General features: G+C 37.9%; 2 protein-coding genes across 5 annotated transcripts in view; both read right to left on the bottom strand.

Moving 5' to 3' along the window:
• Window positions 1-4,623: 4,623 nt before the first annotated feature.
• On the bottom strand, window positions 4,624-13,629 carry LOC136286639 (potassium channel subfamily K member 16-like). The gene is made up of 5 exons (XM_066178431.1): window positions 13,417-13,629; window positions 9,338-9,452; window positions 8,639-8,805; window positions 6,100-6,265; window positions 4,624-4,847 (listed from the first exon to the last, which is right to left on the bottom strand). Exons 1-5 carry the CDS (start codon window positions 13,627-13,629, stop codon window positions 4,624-4,626), a joined length of 885 nt encoding a protein of 294 aa, XP_066034528.1.
• A 6,368-nt stretch (window positions 13,630-19,997) lies between these two features.
• Window positions 19,998-22,236, bottom strand: part of KIF6 (kinesin family member 6) — a 154,467-nt gene continuing 152,228 nt past the window's right edge. For all 4 annotated transcript variants that reach the window (XM_066178437.1, XM_066178435.1, XM_066178436.1 and 1 more), the window contains one exon: window positions 19,998-21,367. In XM_066178437.1, the coding sequence (XP_066034534.1) occupies window positions 21,351-21,367 (17 nt within the window). In that variant the 3' untranslated portion in view covers window positions 19,998-21,350. The remainder of the gene's footprint in view (window positions 21,368-22,236) is intronic.

Below are 22,236 nucleotides of genomic sequence, written 5' to 3' on the forward strand. Positions count from 1 at the left end.
AAGAAGCGGCTCGGCCTGGGGCGGGAGGAGGGCAGCACCGGCCAGACAAGGCGTCCGGCCCCCAGCGCCTCCCCCTGCCTGCTCCCCACCCCCAGCGGCGACGAGGGAGTCCTGAGCCCGGCTGGGCCGGGGAATGAAGGGGTAGCTCCGCTCCTCTTGCGGCAGCCCACCCCGCCGCCCTCGCCCTTCTCTGGAGCCGCTCCACTTCCCACCTGTGTGTCCCAAAGGGCGAGGCTGGCCAGGGCTCCCTGCCCATTGTGCCTGAGCAGGAGCCAGCCCCGAGTCACGTTCGCTCCCCCGACGGATGCTACCCAGTGCCTCTCCCGACAGCCCCAAGTGCTTCCCTCCCCAGCTGGCACTATATAGAGAGCCGTATGCTAGCACCCTGCATAAATCTATATTCCTCTTTCACTCAGCTGCTAAGCTAATTAAAGGTAGCAAACAGGTGTTTGTGATAACAATCCTTTGATAGAAACAAGTGAAAAGGTAGCAGCTTTTTCAGAGTCCTTTTATAATTTATGGTTTTGCTATGAAAGATGGGACTGCTTTCTTCATATAGGTAGTTTCTGAAGCCTATTTGATTAATTACTTTCTTGTATAAGACTGCATCTAATGTTCCTTTCTGTTCTATCACTGGTAGATAAAACAATCAAATCGTTTTGGGTATATAAGAACTTTGCAATTTACCTATTTTGTTGCAGAATATGAGTTAAAGAGGAATGAACTCAGTAAGTTTCTGCACAGGGTGACTTTATACACTGTCAGAGGGTAATGTCTTCTCACGCTGCCCTGTGGCACCAGTGGAGTGTAAGTCTATTACAAGTAAGGCAGACTCCAGACGTGTATTGCCTCCCTAGAAATGTTCTGGCAATGTGCTAATTCATGGTTTTTCTGCGATGTGCTTTGATCTGATTAGCATAAACACATGATTTCACTGGCAAGATGCAAAAATTAATATGCAAATGCTAGACCACTTCCAGTGTAACGATATCATCCAGAGCACAGTCTTTGAAAAAAAGAAAAATATATATGCTGCTCATTGCTCAGCCTTAATTCTGCCTTCTCAGGGTATTCATTACTCAGTGAAATTTAAAGGCAAAAATGGAATCATATATATATATATAAAAGAAAACCTTCTATAAAAATATACATAAGTAAGAAAAAATGCAAAGATACTAAAAAGTGTATATTTACTCATCACATTTAAGATCAGGAAACAGACACATCTGAGCTACATTTTGACATTTTAGCTGTGTTTAAACCCAGATAGTTTATACAAAGCACAGAGTGTAACTATGGAGAAATATTATGGACTAAACATATAGAATTTAATGTTTGTACTAAAAATACATAAAACTAATTACAGATGAGATTGGGGTTTTTTAACTACAAGATATGCTATGAAAACACAGGTTATCAGGCATGTGCTTACTAGAAGGTATTTGGGAAGAAATAGACCAAGATCCACAACAAATCTTTACAGAACCATATAGTATTTAAATGACTGTTTCCTTCAGTATTCTCAGGAATGTCACTTGTCTGTCAGTCTTCTATTTACATCTCCACAGAGGAAGGCTTAAATCTTTGCCAATGATACTTTGGTATCATTTGGCACGTGTATCTGAGGATGGAAAAGGGCTTGTTGAGTAGGCTAAAAGGGTAAGTATAAGCCTGGAAGGACATTTGCTTTTTGTCCTGCCCTGCACTGGAGATGGTAGCTGCTCAGGACAAAGTGCTACTTTTCCACATCACAGATGAACACTGCCTGGGCCATTGCTTCTGCCACAGCCTGCAGAGCCACATTCAGAGGCTGCAAAAGTTCTGTTTTCCATGCTTGGAGCTGAGCATGTGTGCTCTCCATTCTGGGCAGAAATATACCACTGGTAAAATGGGTTATTAGACCAAAAGAATCCCTTTTGTGTGCTCATGTGGCTCAAAGCAAATCCTTGTGATTGTGCAGTTCTTCCATGTTACTTTTCTTAGCTGGTCAGTTGATACTTGATGACTACACTTTTATTAGAGGAACACCACCAGAAAGCACTTGGTCCCTCCATGCTCAAAACCTGGACCAGCGCTGCCAGTACGTATCTTGAAGTAACTTTTATTATAGATGTGCATGACCTTTAGGAGCTTTTCAGAACCTTGAAAAATTGACAAAATAAGCAAGAATTTTATACCGCTTATGTAGCACAGAAGAGGGCATCAATATCCTTCTCATTTCTCTTCCAGCATGGCCATATGCTTGATTTAAAGGCAGCTTTCCGAGTCTTCTGTTGGGCAGCTGGAGAACAGATGCAGCTACTGTCAGCTTTAGTAAATGCAGCAGTAGAATCCAGGAGGTATTCTCACCATTTGCTGCTACTTTGCAAAATTCGTATCAGATACAGGAGCAATTTTCTGGACTGCAGTAAAAACAATCCAAACTTCCTGCGGTCAGATGTCAAGTAAGGATAATTTTAAGAAACACTTTGTCAGTAAGTGCTTTCTATCCCTGACAAACCTCTTTATCTTTTTTTTTTTTTTTTTTTTTTTTAATGGCATGCAGCACAGTATAAAACACTGGATAGGATCACCTTTAGACTAGCGCTTGTGTTGTGGCTGACTGCAGCTCGATAAAGTACAGAAGGAATGGAAAACAGCAAGATGAAGAAAACAGGTTCGATATAGAAGTCAGCAGAACTTCAGTTTTGTCTTTTACATAAAGAGGCCAAAAGTGTCTCATGGTGTTAACACAAGGCAGGTACAGAGTGCAGTGATGGTGATGATGTTAACAAGTGCAAGTGCAGACATTGTGTCTGAAGAACAGAAAATACTGAGAGACAAAGTTTCCCGTGAGATTTGCAAAGATACAAAAATCCAGACAGGAGAGAGTTGCCTGCTCTCAGTGAAAGTCTACAGAGAAAGCCATTGCATAAATTTATGGGAATAGCTGAGGGCGTAGAGGAAGATCAGTGCAAAAACCGAGGAGATAAAAATCTGTGAGGTAGGTAGTGGTAAGACATGAGGGAAATTTTGGATGGCATAAGCATTTGAACATTCATTTTCTAAATTAGTTGAATCAACCATAACCAATGTTCTTATATGCCAGCATTTCAGATTTGAGTAGCCACGCTGCACTATGCAGGAGTCAGCAACTGGCAAAGAAAACATGCTACTTGTCAGGTGTAAGAACAAACATCTGTTGTGACCCTACTCAGAAGTAAAAATCTAGCTCAGAAAGTATGAAGTAAAAAATTAATGACGTACACAAGTGTCTACATGTTTTATGGACACATCTCCAAAATGAAATATCAAAGTAGCTGCTGAAAGACTGACATTTGATGTTCCTGTACTCTGACATACGCTAGCTTGGGGCTAGTCTATGTACCCAGCCATGTTTCACTCATCTTTTACATTAAAGTTCCTCTTATAAATGATTTCAAAGGGATTAATTGATGGTTACTATGAGATATAAACATACTGAATAAATAGCAGTGTGTATATAATTATAAGCATACCCATGGAACATGTTAGTGATGATTGAGCATGGTACCCAAATTAATGGATAATTGCTTTATCAAGTTTCTGGAGCTTACTTTAATAGGGAGTATTGCTACATAACTGCATCTCAGTGACTAGTCTCTTATTGTCTTAGAGTCTGCTTATATGTACTTTGGTTTTTCAGCTCCTTTGGGGTTGGCTGCTGCTGCATTTGATTTACAGTAACTGGGATAAATTCAATCTCCCTGTTTCTGATGGGTCACACAATGGGCCTGACAGAGGATCAGATTGAATGTAAGAACCTATCATTGGCCTTATTTAGAGGTAAATGTACAGCATCAGTTCTGTCTGGTGCATAACAGCTCTTCTGTGGACTGGCCCAAAGCAAATTCTGGGCTCTAATGATATTTGTGATCTGGCTGGAAATAAGGATGTCTCCTTGCTTTTAGATTTAGTTTAAAGTGCTGTTTTCAAGTGGGTGTGAAATGAACTGTGATAAGGATCTGCTTTGAGCTGGCAGTTTGCTCTGAGGCAAATTGTAACAGTCCAGGCAGAGCTGGACAGACACATAATTTCCTCACAATTAAAAGAGAAGTATTTTAGCCCAGAAAATATAGAAATGCTGTTATTTTATATGAAAGCTGTTCATTTCAGACAATATCAACTGAATCTTAGTTGGGTGGACATCATTAAGCAGGTGTTCATAACTGATGATATTTCACTGTGGCTTTGTTTGTTTTCTGATTGGAAATTCAGAAAGATTTCTGTACCTGACTTTTTCCACTTGAGATTCATGGTGAAATGACTTCTTACTGAAGCTGGGAGGCAGTCACTATGGATTTTTTTGAAAATGAGTGACCATAAGAATGGAATCCCACTAGAGAAAGGATAATAATTGATTATTTCAGGGGAAGTTGCCTCAGAATGAGAAGTGTAAAATGAATTCTGGGACAGTTGTGTAACTATGTATGCTCTTTCCTTGGGGTTTTAACTGGCTGATGCCTACACAGGGTGTGGAAATTTCCATGTATCTGAAACATTTGCTCTTTAGGAAACAGTCCACAACCTTTCTCAACAGGAGTTGATAAAGTGTGAGACACAGATGGAAGATGCAGTTTCAAGACTGCTTACTTTGTACCTTGCTTAGCTAGGGATATGGATTCTAGGCTGCTCAGGTTCATCTTCCAATTTGGTGGTGTCTCCTTCTGCCAAGCTTAAGTCAGACTTGTGCCACTTTAGCTGGAGGTATCTTTCCATCAAGTCAGCTCCCACGTTGAAGACCAGAGCCAGCCAGGCCAAGCCAAAAACAATCCAGATTGCAGCTAGGCTCCTGTACACAGGGATATAATGCTTGTTGGGGTTCGTGCCTGAAAAAAATTCAGGAAAATTTGTATATTTATCTTGGCAGCTTTGGTCTGCTAAACATACATACTCTTACACCCTCTCCAGTCCTTGTAGAAGTGTATGTGTTAATGAGCCTGTGTGATCCATCAGCAGATAGATTTTTTTTCATGCCAAATCTGAGGTTAAGCTTAGTACATATAGTTAGCATGAAATCCCTGAAGCTGAGGCTATATAATAAAAATAGCCATGTTTAATATTGATCAGGGATGCTCAAGTTCAATGGTTCCTAGCCAACAACAGAGGAAAAAAATCTTGGAAATTAAATGATGAATCCATATTAATCATATTTTACTCAAGAGGCACATGGGATCGCAGATGATTTAGAAAGCTACAATTTAGTGATAGAGTGATTGCTTTTTGGAGGGTGATATGACCACAGTTCCTGGGATTCACAATCACTTGGATAATATGGGAAATGTAGACATTTTAATTAAGTGGTTATGAGAATCTTAATCCCTGGTTTGATATTTCCACAGCATGGACAATCAGTGCAGCTGATGCAGTCATGAAACTCCATAGTGCTAGATTCAGCATGGGATTCTTTTTTCTCCTTTTGGGACACAGTTATGACTTTTAGGAGAGGACAGCTATAACTTGTGAAGTAAGAAACTCTAGTGGTTTTAACAAATAAACATATTAGACATAAACTGTTAAGATTATGCATTTGTTCAAATATATGTGTGTAAAAATAGCCCCTCATGTGTATCTACCACTACGTTCTCAACCTAGAGGTCTAAAGACTATGTAATGTCACTGGGATTGTTTTGTTTCAGAAGCATCCTGTGGGTGTCAGTAATCTTCTCCCCATTTTATGTACTTATTATTTAATATTTGAAATGATTTGTTGTTGGGAATGGTAGGCACTTGCTAAATCAAATCAGTGTTAGGAGAGTGGGGTTCAAAGTCTTAATACTGAAAAAGGAATTTTATTTATATTCCACCTTTCACTCTTGATAACGTTTGTAGCAGCCTGGACACAGCCACTGTTTAATGAGTGTTCAGTGGCATGTGTGAAATGACTTGGGTAACTCCCAGGTTGGCTGTCAAGAAAAAAATGCTCATATCCTGTAATGCATTAGCTCATTATTACCAGTCTAGCTGAGTTCACTCTTGACCAGATCTATAGTGGAATGGATATCTGTGCTCCCTGTATTTAGTTTTATACTCGAGTTATGAATTTCAACAAAGCTCAATCCAGTTCATGTTCTTTTTTACCTACTACATAGTCCCCAAAGCCAATGGTGCTCAGGGTGATGAAGGTGAAGTAAAAGCCTTCTCCATAGCTCCAGCCTTCTACATAACTGAAGACTAATGGTGGGAACACCAGGAAAAGCAAGGTCCCAGTGGTCAGGAAGATGGCCACTGCCAGTGTTTGAACCACCTAAAAGAGAAGAGGAAGATGGCAGCTAAAGAGCATGGAGCAGTTGTCTTGTCAAAATTGCTGTGTCTGTTTTACTCTTGAATCACAAATCCACCCCACCTGGGATCGATGGCAAAAAAAAAAAAAAAAAAAAAAAAAAAAAAAAAAAAAAAAAAAAAAAAAAAAAGTAAGGATAAGCCAATGCTTCCATGTACTGCAGTTTGAGCTCACTGTTTACTTTGCACATAGATATTGTACCTAACCATGAAAAAAAAATAATCTTAAAATTAGGAAAAAAAGGAGGATTTTTAAAAAGCTTTTTGCAAGGAGTTTTCAAGAATGCTGCAGTCATATTTTAAGACTTACTTTGACAGCCATTGGAATGAAATACTCATTTTACAATCTCAATTCAAGTAGAGATGCTCTTGTAGTCAACTAGCTCTTCTCTTTGAGGAAAATCACCACATAGTGCATAACTCATGAAACAAAGATTGGCAAGAACAAATTAGGGCTCTTTTCACTATGACTGCTTCCAAAGATTTATAAAGTGGCTTGCAAGAGCTCAGCCAAAAATATGTTTGGATGAAACCTAAGTGAAGTCAGTTTGCCTGCTTTCATTTTTAACTTAGGAGTGCTCAGAGCAGAACTGGTTTGTGTTAGCACAGGACAGATCTGTGCCTCCCAGGACAAACATCTGCCTTCAGGGAGATAAGTTACTGTATATGTGACTGCAGTAGATAGGTACAAAGAATGGTCAGTGGATGGGTCCTGAAGGGATTTTAGAAGTTTAGGAATGGTGATCAGGGACTCATGCGTTTCCTGGGAACACATTCTGGTGAACTTTTTACTAATGATGTAGGGGCTGATGCAAACTCATTAGAGTTATTTAAAAATGCCCTCAAGGGCAATCAAACTGGAGTATGATTTTCCATTAATGAGCCTATTGTGACAGGATGAAAAGCCAAACTACTCTTTATAAAGTGGAAGGTCCAGATATCATATTTTGATTTCTCTCTCTGAATTATCTCACATAAAAAATAATGCTCTGATCTTGAGAAACTTGGCTTGAGACTGGGTGATTTTGACAAGTCACTTCTATATTATGTGTCGTGTCTCTCTAGCTGTGTAAGAATACTTGCCTCATTTGCAGTTGTTCTCATTTACTTTATTCCAGTACTGTATTAGTGTTTAATTACATAATAAAGTTTGCATGAAAATGAATACCGAAATGAACAACTTTACTTTTTAACCAGTCTTTTAAGAACTTTCTCTTATAAACGTGTAATGTTGGGAACAATAAGCCAGGAATAACAAAGGAATAACTGATTGCAATTAATTCCCCAGAGCATGACAAAATTCTATTTATTGGGAGATAAACCAACTTCCTTATGAATAAACTTTTCAGAGCAAACAAGCAGATACAGCTCCAAAGCTCTGTCCCATCATAGGAGTTCTGTCAGAAACAAAGTGTCAACTCAGGGGTGAAAAGGGAAAATAAAAGATCACATCACTGAGCTGCTATCAGAAAAATAGGAAAGATACTAGATGCAGCTATACTACCATGAAAGTCCTGATGGTAGAGCTGCATGCATTTGGGGAGCAGACAGAGGTTATGCAGCTAAAGAATTTCTTGCCTGTATAATCCAAGTCTGCATTTGACGGTACCTTTATAGTTTTCCCATTGTAGATAAAGAATGTAGTGACTCAAGAGATTTTACAAATGTAAAAAAAAACTTGTGCCAGAACTTTGAAATGTTTCAACATATCTCACATATCTAATCTCCCTTTTCCCTAACTGAAGGGGTCAATTTATTGAACCTTTTCCCAGAAACATGCACTAACTTTGTAATAAATGACCTTCTTGTATTTTCCATTATCAGTGCTTTTCTTATTAAAAATGTCTGGATTAGTTCAATGACTCACCAATAAACTGTAAGTGAGGAGTATTCACATTTTAAGAGAAGAAAAGAAAAGGAAGGAAGTGCTAAATTGCTGGCACAAACAGGAAAGCTAATTCCAGCCAGATTATTAGGCCAATAAAAATAAGTTGCCTTTGCACAGTGTAGAGCTAAACTCTGGAGAGATGCTGGCATAGGCTGGAGAATAAGAGCTTGATTTGGCAATGTGTGTACACGCACGTATTCTGCCAAGGTCACCAGGTCTATGGTTTTGCTGAGTAAGGTTTTAAAAAGGCAAATCTAGGGCCCCTCAAGCAAAACCCTGTAGTTTTAAAGCTATTGTGGGTAAATTGAGTGTATCAAGCTTCTGATAGAGAGGGCCACGTAACTGCTGTTGTTCACACAAGGAAATCTAAGCTAGCAGCAGCAGCTATCTGAAAAGAGAACTTTAACTAGCTTTGAAACAGTGAAAACAGATGGTAAATTGGCACTGTACCTGGGCACGCCCTGGCTTTTGCACCCATCTTTCCAGGGTAAGCAGATGAGCATTGAGAGCTTTCCCCAGCTGATTAAGGAAGGCCAAGTTGAGGGGCACTCCAAATAAGGCATAAAATACACAGAAGATCTGCCCTGCCACTGTGCTAGGGGACAGGTTACCATAACCTGGAAAAAAAAGAAGAAAACAGCTACGTGAAAAGGTTCTGCAGTCAAGCTGCAGGCATCATGGAGTGTTTGTAAGCTTGGAAGCTCAACTACATTAAGCTTCAGGAACCTGTGGATCTATGATTTTCTGCAATTAAATCTGTCTGCAAATTGCCATTGCTTAGGATGAGACCTTTATGTTCACTACTACTAGCTGAAAATTAAACATGAAAAATACTACTCTTCCAGGTACTATTGTAACTTTCTATAGGTCTCTGATATTGTTGTGAGTGCGACTCAGAGCTTCAAAGCGATCTAAAGATGTGCTGTCCATGTACAAAATGATCTTGCATGTACTAAGTAGGCACTCAGCTTTTTTGGGGAAAAACTGTATATGGAAAAACAGCAATCATAACTGGAAACCAGTAGAAAACTAGAACCCACAGTAGTTGATTGTCTTGCACGTGTATTCTGTCCACTAATTACACATTTCTGGGGGCTTTACAGGACAGTTGGAGGAAACACCAGTTTTTAAGGAAAAAGAGTACCTCACCTATAGTGGTGACAACAGTTCCTGCAAAAAAGAAGGAGTTGCTGAAGTCCCAGTTACTAGGATTTGTAGAGTTTCCTTCTGGGTTGACCCCTTTTTCCCATGCTTCCATGAGGACCTGAAGCGGAAAAGGTCAAAGGAGCAAAGATGAGGAAGAATGTCAGAAACAGAGATAAGTAAATACTTTTTCCATCTTGAGCAAGCAAAGTGATAAACAGTGTAGATAACAGGGTAGAGTTGGACTGAAAAGAACTTCTGCTGACATGGCAAAACTTAGAAATAGCGCTGGCTAGGAACATGAACTGTTATTACAGGAGAACAGGTCACTGAAGTATGATAGGTTCCCCAGCTAGATGAAATCTAAGGGAAAGGGGGTGGAGGATTTCCCAAAGTGATCAAACTAGGAAAAAAATTAAAGTTGTGCCATAAAAAAATAAAGTAGTTGCTCTTCTCTCCTTCTGTAACCCTGTCCTCTCATTCAAGTTTTTAATTTAGGTGTGTGTAAATGTATAGTTGTGTATGTGGGCAGGGGCATGGGGAACATGCTCATTTCTGTTTTCTCCATGTAGTACTAGTAAGGATGAATTACTGTTTTTGGCTATGACTTCCATATAATTTTCAGTGAATTTTAGGCTTCTCTCGATCTTCTCTAACAGATTAACTAATAAAATATTCTCTGCTGTTCCACATAGCTCTTACCAGATCAAAACAAGTGTGTGCCAAAAAATTACTGTTCCTGCGTCAAATATCCTGTAAACTGCCTTAATGAAGATTGTGTTCCTTTGCTGTCACCAAGGATTTCTCTGTGGGAGATTGGTTTCCCTCTGCTCAGTGGGTGGGGTTTTAAGAATCCCCTTGTTTGTCACATACCTTACAAAGGCTAAGTCACAGCCTTTGTAATTTTGCAAAATGCCTGAAGGAATTACTTTCATTCTTTTAAAGATGTATGATGTAAGACATGAGCAAGAGTCAAAAGCAACCCCAGCTTTAGCTGGTTCCAGGAGTACGGGACCCAAGAAGATACTCTTCCTTGATTTGAATGTTAGCCACTCCCAGAAAGATTGCTTTTTTAGCGAACATAACTACTACAAGGTATCTGATTTTGGACAGGTTCTGCAATATTAGCTTATCTGTACTGGTGAACTGAGTATCCTAAGTATAGTAGCTAATTTGACTCCTTTAGTAAAAAAATCCTACAGCATTGGTCAAATTTATCAGAGGGCTGCTGGACATCATCACATGTGATGTCATGACTGAAGTGTCAGCAGAGCTTATTTTCAATATGACAAAGAACTTTGCATTATCCATTAAAAGCCTTTCTTTAGAATGAGAAGAATTCAACATGTCAGATTGTCTAGGGTCACTTATTTAATTTACTTCCTAGAAGAAACACACAGAAGCTACTGAGGTATGAGTATTTTGAAATAATCACAGGTTTAATTTATTCCTGTTAGGAACACTTGACAGTTCTATGCATTTCAATGCACAAGAGCTCACTGGAGTTCCATTCACATCATGAGAGCAAACACAGAAGGGTAAGGCAACTTTGAATGCCGAACCTTTCAGACACAGTTTGACAAGGCCAGATTTCTTGGTATAATTGATGCTGTTAAGTACAACACCATGAAAGAACTCTATGAATGAAATGGTATCCCAGTGCCCAACAAACAGGTTCCTGTAGGACAGTTATAATGGCTCCTAGCTCCTTTCATCTGCAGCTCAGGTAAGGGTTATGGCAGCTGCTGAATGGTTGGTGAACATTAGCTGTTACCTTTGGGAGAGAAGTCATGAGTATGTCAGTATGTAAAAGCAATGTGCTGTAATTTACAGTAAGAATATGAAACCTACATTAAGCTCTAATAGGATGTGGAGAGAATAAAAACTGCTTGCTGTTTCTGCTCCTGTCCCCCTGCCAATGTGCATTGCAGCCAGCTGTGGTCATAGACAAGGATTTAGCCCTTTTGGTCTGTATTTTTATCACGTCCTTTGAAACTGAAAAATTAAGGACATGATGAAAACATGGACTCCTTATTCAATGCATCTGCTTCTCAGTTATGCTGTCAGACTGGCATAATTTCCTGACCAAAGTTTGCCTACCAGAGATGAACTAGATAAAAGAGTTTGAATTTGCACTTTCCCAAAGCTCCAGGCTGCTCATGTTAGGAGCTGCAGCTCAGAGCCATCTCTCTGAGCTAGGGAGTTTTAGCTATGCAGAACTGATGCAGTTCATTGACACAAAATTACAAGAATTTGTTTCATGCATAAAGGAGTCAAAAGTTAATGAATTATAAGTGATAACTCATTATGAGTGATAATAGATATGCAAAACCCAAAAAAATCTGTGTTGAATTTGCAGGATTTAGGTTTAAAGAATAGGCATTAAGACATCTTATACTTACTAGCTGAATAGAGTGAGTTCAGGAGCTGCGTCTCATTGCAGTCTAACTACTGTGACTTTTCAGACTGGAACTAGTGACATGATGAACAGGTCTCCTTACCCATATAGTTAAAACATGCAGAGACACAACTGCTTCCCTACATTAGAGATTTAATATGGGAAGACTAGTGTTCGCTAATATTAATAAGTGAAAAATTTGTAAACATGTCTTATAAGCAAAATATGGATCAGAGAGTACTTGCACATATATGTATATATATATATATATATATATATATATATATACACCTTGAGGACTACCACGTCTCAGTACTTTGAAACTTGATGCATTGTAGATGATTTGGTGCCCTCAGCCGGTTTCATCTGGAACAGCTTACAAGTGAAATTGTGTTTAATTCAGCAGAGACATGGCAGCAAAATGCGATTTTCTGAGTGTCATGGCAGTGAATCTAAGAAAAGCCCACTGGAGTCAGAGAGAGAAGAATCTGGACACGTGTGACCTCCCCTAAGGTTCTGAGGGTAGTGGAGATTTGAATAAACCTTTCAATCGCATAAAGGATCACAGTTAGGTTTAGAATGAGAATCAGGGTTTTCACCTCTGCAATCACTATCAAAGAGATAAGGGAAGGACAGGTACTATCACCAAGTCATGACTGTGAAATAATAGCTGTGTTTTTAGGCATGTAAGTTCTTGAAAGCTCTAGTCATTTTATGGCAAATGCCCTATGTTCCACAAGCAATACATCACAGTATTAGTAATAGGAACATCGGCTTTGTAGACATAGAGGTTCAGGCAGCTTTTCTACCCTTTCTGATCTGAGCTTCACTGTTTGCTTAAATCCATATACGAAGTCTGGGCTTTTTGTTGATCAAAATCGTATACCTTCATAGAAATCCTCTGAATAGGGCAGTACAAATTGTTTTGAGTTTTTATCAGTTTTAATTACGTGGTAGAAAGAGTTCAAACTGTTTAGGCACCCAGCTCTGCAACTAGGTATGTTTTGAGCATAAAGAAACTCAAGGATTCAAAGTTCAAGAATTTCTGTCCAGTTCTTGCAGTACTATTATGAGAATATATCTATAATACCAGGAAAAGTATCTCCAGCCAGTTTTGAGGAAAAGATTAAAATGTAATTAAAGTTGTCATTAACTGACAACATGCACTGAACAAAAGCCCTTTATCTCTTCTTATAAGCAATAGATAACACAGTTTGTGATGGTCGACTTTATCTTTTCTTTAGGCCTGGAAGTGCAGGACCACCTTCAAAGGTAGTAGACAATTTCTAGTACAAAAGGGCAGAATTTGCCAGGTTTGGACTGGAGAACCTTGGAAGGGCAACTTACTTCTTTAGGTTTGATTCTTGTTTTTTGTTCTCATGTATAATTCCTGGTAATAATTAATGAGGGAGATGAGAACCACGAAGCTGAAATTATTGCAATGTAGTACAAGTGCATCAGTAGATGCACTTATATTTTGGGAGTTCATAACTGTGGAAAGAAAGTAGTTCCACAGATCAAGATAAAGAAGTATATGAATGGGCTTGAGTTATTTATAAAGTTAGATATTTAATATAATGGACAGCTGATCAGTTTACATCATGCTTGGCTACTTGGCCCCAGCAGCATAATTTCTTCTAATGAAAATAATGCTTGAGCCAGAATAATGGAAACCTTTTCCTCTTACCTGTACAAACTGCTCCAGGGCTTGTCTGTCCAAGCATGTGTAATTCTGCAGGAACTTGAGCTTTTCCAGCTGGAACTGGTCCCGAAAATGTGTTTCTGCCTGCTTCTCCAGCAACTGGAACACCATAGCACCCAGGAGGAGGTAAAAGAGGTACCCCAGTACCAGCAGTGAAGTCCAGCTGATCTGCCGGCTGTGCATGGTGAGAAGGGGCATGCTGCTGATCTGCCCTTGCCGGTGCCTGCTCAGTACTTCACAGGTTACTGTTCCAAGATGTGACCTACCCAAAACACCCAGGAATCACATACCCATGTTCCCAGCTACTGCCCTGGAGAGTTTTTCAATAAAACAACAGGGTATCAGGGCTTACAAAATTAGACTAACAGAGTAATTCTATCCCTCCACATCTGTTCTCTATCCAAAATAAAGGGTGAACATTTATAGATTAATAAGAATGGGAATCATAGAGCTTTTCTTCTATTAGCTTTTATCCAAAGATCTCAATCAAATGAAAAAAGCCGTCTGAGGTTGGTATTGGTTTTCAGTCTGAGAAGCTGAAACAAATCTGAGGCTATATGACTTACCCCAGGTCAGTCATATGAATATAGAGCCACAGACAGACTCTTAAAAGTCTTTACCAGTAAAGTCTTACTCTAAACACTAGACATCTGTACAACAAAATGCTCTAAACTCTCTAATTACAGTAGACTCCCCAGAAGAAAGAAGAATGTGGAGCTGAATAAACGGAAAAGTCAATAGCTGCTGTCTGTACCGTACAAACATTGCTGGCACCAGTAAAACCAGCATGGTGAAGCTTATGAACATCCTGAATTCAACTTGGTCACACAACAGAACCTCTTTCTTTTCTAGTCCTAATAAGATCACTCCCCTCACTGCCTGGCCTACTGCTCCTGAACCCTGGTAGATGACTTCACCCTTTAGTCCACAGAGTTAGAGAATAAACCACTCATGCCTACTGCCTTCAGTCACTGTATTGCCCTTTTAATCCAAATACTTAAGGGGACAGGAGGGCTTAAGGTTAATCATTAGCTAAAAAAGTATCAGAGTTTCACTCATAGGAGCCTTAATTATTATCATGCACTGGAAATGAGCTTGGCTTGCATTTTTTCTGTAGGAAGAGCTTTATAGCAAGTGTCATCTGCGTCACACTGCTTCTGAAAGAAAACAAACACACACACACACACATACGATGACCAGGTGGCTAGGGCTGCAATTTTGTTATACTCACTTACGGTTAAAATGTTCTGGATATAGGTATCCCTACATTGCTTAGCATTAATATGGTTTTACACCTGTCTTCAAACAAGAGCTAATGCTCACAGAAAAAGACTGAAAAAATGATTTGATTCATATCTGTATCTGGGAAAGTTCCTGGACTTGCCATTTGTACTGTGCTCATAACCTGGGGCCAGACATCATCCAGAGGAGGATGACTGACTGGCAGGAGAAGGCCACTTACTATTCTGAAAAGTGAAAACTATGGTGTATAATTCTCAGAAGACCATCCTGGACTTTGTCTGGGACTGGTCTGTCAGCCTGAGTAGAGGAACAGAAAGATTTCAATAGGGAAGCGTAATGTGCAAGGACCCAGAGCCTTGGAGTTCTGGTGTTTCTTTTCAGCTGAAAAACAGTTGGGAGATGGAAGTTAAAGTAGCACTGATAGTACTAAGCATTGCAACAACATTATGAAACAAACTCATCTGAATCAGCTGAGACATCCAGTTTATTATCACTGATGGAAAGCTTTCTCTTGTTCTATGCCAAGAATGACAATGACTTACACAGCATCTAAAAAGAACAACACTCTTGTGTCTGACTTCCATAACTAAAAGGTACAGCTTGTTATTCCATTCCCAGTACGACAATTTGGGCAGACAAGCCTGGGGTATTGCATTAGCAGGGCTGTCTCTGGTGGGAAATCCAGGTGTTCGTTGTGTTGTTGTTGATAGGACCTATGACTACCAGGCCAAGAGAATGCCGGCCTACTGGCTTTCTTGAATGGATGCAAACCATGGAATTGTGCACAGCTGAGCTGGGACTAATTTTATCAGTTGAAGTACATTTCACAATTCAGGGTATGAAAATATAAGATATAAAAGAACAAATGCAGCACATAACCAGTTTTTTGTCTCCTCCTGTTCTTTCAGTTCAGATCAACAAAGCATGCCAGCTGACAAACTTGGCAGTGTAAATTACTCCTTAAGAAAAAGTGTCCACTCAGACTTACATTTGGGATCTTAATTTTCTAAGGTTTTGCAAATTAAGTCACTAACATTGTCAAAGAGTGCCTATTTCTATACTACAGTTACTTCTATTAGTTTGGTTCTTTCCCCCTCTAGTGTCAGGATGCAATCTAGGAACCAAAAAAAGCCAGAATCTGTGCAGCAGCTCAGAAATTATGCATTGCCATAGGAAAAAAGAAATCCAAATATGTACATTTTGAAGTAAACTGAAGATTTATGGGTTTTGTGTGAGTTCCAAATCTGGAAGAGGGAGTTCAGCATGGCTTACCACATTGGAAATTAAATTCAGCTTCCAGATAAAAAGACACCATATACAATATGTGGAAATAACAATGCTAACAAATCGTTTTTTATGACAGGATGACAAAGCACACTCTCTAGTCTTAACTTCTCTTGTTGCTTTTCTAATGCTCTTCTGATTAAAAAATAAACAAAACCTGAGTTCACAAACTTTAGGAATAAAAAATGCAGAATGCAAGAACTTTTTAAGAGTAGCTGAACATGGAACTTGAGTGTTCTTCTGAGGTCCTGCTTTTCCAGTGTTCCCTGCCAATGTAGAACGTAAGAGTGCATTTGCTCTCAAAGCTAGGGAATGACTTCTCACAAAACATATCTTGAATCCAGGATTGCACATGATCTCCTTGATTATTCCTTCATTTGTCTTTCTTCCTCAGTGTGACTGACCCAATAGGATCCATCTTTTCCATGAAAATCTGAGCCATTCTGGAAAGGACAGATACCAAAATGACATCCTTGTTTACAATCAACATTATAATCACTTCTGTGATTGTATTACTTGGAGCAAATCAAAGGATTCAGTGTTCTCCAAATGTTTACCTATTGTTTTACAACCCTTAACAAATCTTGAACATGGAGGGATGTGAAATAAAAGAGGCCAAAAATAACTGACATGTTTTGCTCACTTTCCTCACTGGTTTTCAAAAGCCAGAAAAAATACCATTGTAATCAGAAGTATAATTAACATCAACACAAATAAACTGTTTCTAAATTAAATAATAAAATAAGTTGAAAGATATCTTGACTAATCCTGTTATTCTCAAGCTTCTGATAACGATTTTTGGACTAGTTTTTCTGGTAGAAATGCCTCTGTATAGAACTAGTTGACAAAGTGGATACAAAGATCCAGGGATCAATTCTTTCGCATGCTAAGCATTTCAGCCTGAACAGTTTGTACAAGAAAATACTGAATTATTTTAAATTTTTTTGCTCCTTGAATGACTTTTAAACTCTGCACTGCAGAGATTTAAGGAAATAATTTCAGAACCATATTAAATATAAATAAAAGAACCATTGCATTTCTTCAGGCATGGCACTGCCATCTGTCAATTTTCTACTTCTGATTTTTTTCTCACTGCAAATTTAAATCAATTATTTTGACTTCCTGATTTGTGTTCAAATAGATGAAAACATGAAGCATTTTCATATAAATATTATAAAGAATGCTGAGATTTAAACAATATTTGTCTCAGAGAGATTCTACAGGAAGAAAAAAAATCCTTGAATTCTGTAATTATTGTATTGGAGGTAGACCTTGTTTCTGTTCTTTATCTGTATAAATGCATTTGAATAAATCCACTGTTGGTCCACAAATACATGTATTTGTTTAGTTCACTGTCTGTGTCAAATGAAGCTCTGCAGCTGCTCCCCAAAAATGAACAGAAGGTAACCTTTAGAAAATCCCAGGTGCTGTTCCTAAGCTTCTCCTCAAGGAAAAGAGAAAAGGAATCTTCAGTTTCACTGTGGTGGTGTCAAATCAAGGCATGGAAAGTAACCACCATAAATATTCAGCTTACTTTGCTTGTCTTTTAGGTGGGGGGGGTTTAAAGCAAACATTGCAGAAAGTGAAAATATTAAGAAAAAATATTAGAAAAAGATTGTTTAACATTGATTACAATAAAAGTGATTCATATGAAATAACATAAAAACATTAGTTTGATTGCTGTGGTTATTAAAAATTCACTTTGAAAAGACAAACAAATTCTATATAGAGCTACAAATATGCTATATGTAACAGGGCATTCCCAGATGTTCATCTTGGCATTCATATTCACCAGCTGCATGTTTGCAGCAACATTTATAAGATCTTAACATTTTATTATGTTGAAGTGCTCACAGTTTATACTACTGATGTAAAATACTTGCATCCCATGATTGATTAAATCAGGTAAGTATATATCATATTATATACTTACACTTTTATACGTGTGAACCTCATTACTCCTCTTCAAAGCCACTTTCTTAAAAAATGCAGGAATGACAGAGGGAGATTTAATTAGGGCATGTCCATCTTCCAAGAAAGAGAAACTCAACATCAAGGTTATGCCATTTTCTTCTTGGAGCTCTCTGGAAAGCTGCAGTGGCCAGGAAGTAGTGAAATGCCCAAGCCAAAACCTGGTTAGCTCAATGGTTTCACCAATGCAGGTCCAGACTGTGTACAGATCCCAGCAGATTCAACATAAATGAGAACAGACCCTTTGCCCTTCATTATAATCTGGGTCATATCCTGACCCTCCCAGGTGCTACAGTGCTGTAACACAGCAGAGACTGTGTATCTTCTTCTGAAATTAACTATATAGAAGATTGGAAATGTGTTGAAATAAAAGATGAGATGATCTACAATGCCTGGCAATAATTAATCCCAGAAATACCTGTATGGATATTTCTAGCACTCAAGAGCTACTTCCTCAAGATATCCCCACAAAAAAAAAAAAAAAAAAAAAAAAAAAAAAAAAAAAAAAAAAAAAAAAAGATATTTGGATTTATTCTAGTCGCAGATCATAAATAAATAAATTGTATTTACCATATGAACATTGAAAGAAACACAACTAGATATCATGTGAATTGACTGGAGTGAGATGTGCATGAGGAATGCTGTGCTTAGCAATGCTGTTTTACAGGTGGCTTAGAGAGGATTCAAGATCAGGATAAATGTGGGCCTCTGATTGTTTCTTCAATGTAGTAAATGCTTGGGCTATTTCAAATTAATCTTGAAGTTATATAAAGAGACATTATTAAAAGAAAGAACTTTGGTTGTCTGTGGCCAGCAAAAAATTCTTGAAGCAATAAATGTTTTCACAAAGCCATGTAGACTTAGAGAAGAGATCCAGAAGCCCTCCAACACCCAAGAGAAGGCCATCAAAAGCTGGAGCCAGGCTTTTGCCAGTGTGGCTTGTGAGAGGAAGAGAGATAATGACAAAAAGAAAATTTCAGGCTGGACATTAGGGAAAACCTTTTTGTCACGATGGGAGTCAAACATTAGAATGAATTGCTTAGAAAGGTTATGTGGTCTCCATTCTTGGAGGTTTTCAAGACCACATTGAACAAAGCCCTCAGCAGCTTGGTTTGATGCTGTAGCACATGTTCTTTTGAGGAAGAGGTGGGATTAAATACCTGCTGAGATAATTTCTAACCTTAATTTTCCTGTGAACCCAAAAGGAAATTTTTGAAGAGAGGAGCAGTTTTTTAAAAAAGAGAATGCTTTATGTCTTAAGATTATTATTTACTAAATGAGCAATCTCTTCTTTCCACACAATCTTATGAAAATTTTCAAAAGATGCGAGAACAACTTTCTATTTATTTATATGGTTCTATTTCTGGAACCATATTTTGGTTATTTGGTTTTCTATTTATTTGGTTTTCTATTTCTGGATCCACTTTTGTCCAAGACCTTAAGTGCCTGGTATTATCTTTATCTTGGACCATTTTTTAAATCAGTTACTACTTTGTTGACAGTGATTGAATTCTGCAGTAATTACACAATAGTGTAAAAAAACGCTAGAGAATTTTGAAACAGGAGAGCAAGGAATTATTTTCTCTCTGTGAGTGAGATGTGTGGCAAACTGAGAACAAAACACTGAATCATCAAGTAGTAGCAGCATCACATAACTCATACAAAGGTAGCACTGAGATTCTTCTTTTAACCAGTTACTTAAAGCTATTGGAAATACTTCAATGTCAAAAGGAAGGAGATGCTGGACTAGTGATTCCCTTTCACCCATCTTCAAATAAATTCACCACAACGGGTATTTCACTGGAAACAAAAAAAAAATGGATGCTTGACCCAGAAACATTTTGGAACCTGTGGCTCTTCTTCAGCTAGCAGTGTTGGATAGAAGCAGGAATACGGCCCTGCTCTCCTCAACAGAGCTGTATAAACAATAATACAGTGCATATTTAATAGAGTGTTTATATAAAACAGAGTGAGAAGAAAAAAATAATGACAGACAGATAAAAATTCTGGAAGAAGGACATTTTAATATAATCTCCAAAAAAGCAGACATATAAAAGGGAGAAGGCCTGTAGGTTTTTCCACTTATGACCAAATCCTTGAACTCTTCGAAAAGCAGGAGTAGATCTGACTTTCATCTCAGTTTGCACATATTAAATTCTGCTAAAGCTTACCAATTTATATGGTATTTGTGTTGACTTTTACAGAAAACTAAAATGCAAAAAAGGGTACAACTTTAATATTTTAAATTGATTGCATATTAGTTGTTAATTTGACAAACATATCTTCTGTAGGTTTGAACACAACGATTCACCATGTACCTCTGTATAATTATGAATTTGACATAGAATTAAGTATCAGCATGTATATAAAGAAATACACATCCTTGAGAGTATGTGTCTTCTGCCAATATATTGTTTTATTTTTATGTGAATAACCCATATGCTTCTAAATGCATGGCTATAAGACTATCACTAGCATGAAATGTGACAGCTTCAGTATGGTAGTATGTATATCTCAGATAAATACTTTGTACTTTGCATTGCATTTTTGATTTTAATTTGATGTGTAAAACAAATTGTTTCATAACTGGATATTATGCGGTAAAACAGTACCAAGTCAATAGTGAAATTACATTGTATATAAGATATAAATGCATTTAAATTTTCACATCTCATTGGTGTTTCAGAAGCATTGGCCTTGTTCCGTTTAAAGCCTAGTAAGTGTAATTGTTTCTTCTGAAACCTGTATATTCTGGGAGGCTGTGCATTTTGCACAATATTTCATCCATTCTGCACAACATTTAATCCATTCAAATAAAAAGAAAACTTGGGAAATTTTGAAATCTAGAATTACTTTCTCAAATACATTTGTTTTTATATTACAATGCAATCTCAATATGCTAATAATCGGATATGAAAACTGTTATTCCTAGAGGGGGAAAAATCTCAAATGAAATTTTATGGAATTGTGTAACCCAGATAACTACTGTTATTGAATGGATATCTCTTGATGTTCGATAGGTATAATCATAAAGCCTTATGCAAATTGATGCAAAAAACCCCTATCAGTAGTAATAAGCCTTTAATATACATTAAAGATGTACAAGAGCATTAATACATTAGGTAATTTTAACATTTAGAAATGCACAATGAATTCTCATAAAAAAACATGTTTGGCAAACTCCTGATTAGTTGTTTCAATTTTGTTAATCATAATGCAAGTTGAGGACACTGAGTGCAAGTACTCAAATATCGATTGTCGGAGAAATAGATTTTGCTCTCAAAGACAGTTTATATACCCTTACCAATTAAACCTGTATATCTGAAGTACTTACTTGTACCTGTTTCTAAACAGAAGAGGAAGGGAAAGAATAAAGATCTTTCAGTGTTTCTAAAAGGAAATAGTGGACTGTGACAAGAATTTCATTTGTTCCCCAAACCTGAAAGGAGATAAAGAAATGCATTAGACTACATTTCAGGTTGCATTGTCAGTTTTAAAACAAACTTCAGAAACACAAAACAGAAGAAAGAAAAAAAAATCCTTTAATTTAAATCTTTTAAGATGCAAAAATCATTCATCTACTCTTCTGCATTTTCATTTCTCTAACACTGAACATGGCATCAAAAGCATGTTTGCCGAGTAGCCCTTTTCTGAAAAGCTTTCCAGTGTAGTCATTACAATGCTCTAGTAATCCCGGCAAAGCCCTGTGAATGTACCTGCTTTAATTCTGCTTTGTTTAGAAAGCAAATGGTAATAACCTACAGCCCCTGAGGTAATCTTTACTGAGACCTCTCATTCCCACCTCTGTATTACTGTCACTAAGGATATTGAGCATTCCCATGCTTTCTATTTATGAAATTTATTTTCCACTCTGTTGGCTTCTGCACACATTTATTCTTTTCTTTTTTTTCTTTTTTCGTCTCCTCTGATGTGTAGTAGGGCCCTCAGTTTGTTTCTAAGATACTAATATAACAGTTTGCAAGGGTCAGGATCAATAAAGGAAAGAGCAATAAGGACGTTGACAGTTTTTAAGCCCAGCAGACTTTGGCTTGGCTGACCTTATGCTTCCACATGCTGTTTCCTGCAGGGCACTGGGTGTGTTATAGCCTTTCAGAGAGCAAATACATTTGCATGCAAATGTAGAAAAGACTGTTGAACATCTTAGTTGATGAGAGTTTGGTAAGGAAGCAACAGAGCACTGAAGTGGGACTCAGCACACTCAGATTCTGTATGAAAGTGTCTGACTCAGCTTAATGGCTCTGGGCAAATAATTTCTCCTTTTTTTTTTTTTTTTTTTTTTTTTTTTTT

This window comes from Chamaea fasciata, unplaced genomic scaffold, assembly GCF_029207755.1.
Source record: "Chamaea fasciata isolate MVZ Bird 193981 ecotype frontalis unplaced genomic scaffold, bChaFas1.0.hap1 SCAF_3, whole genome shotgun sequence".
NCBI classification, from domain to species: domain Eukaryota; kingdom Metazoa; phylum Chordata; class Aves; order Passeriformes; family Sylviidae; genus Chamaea; species Chamaea fasciata.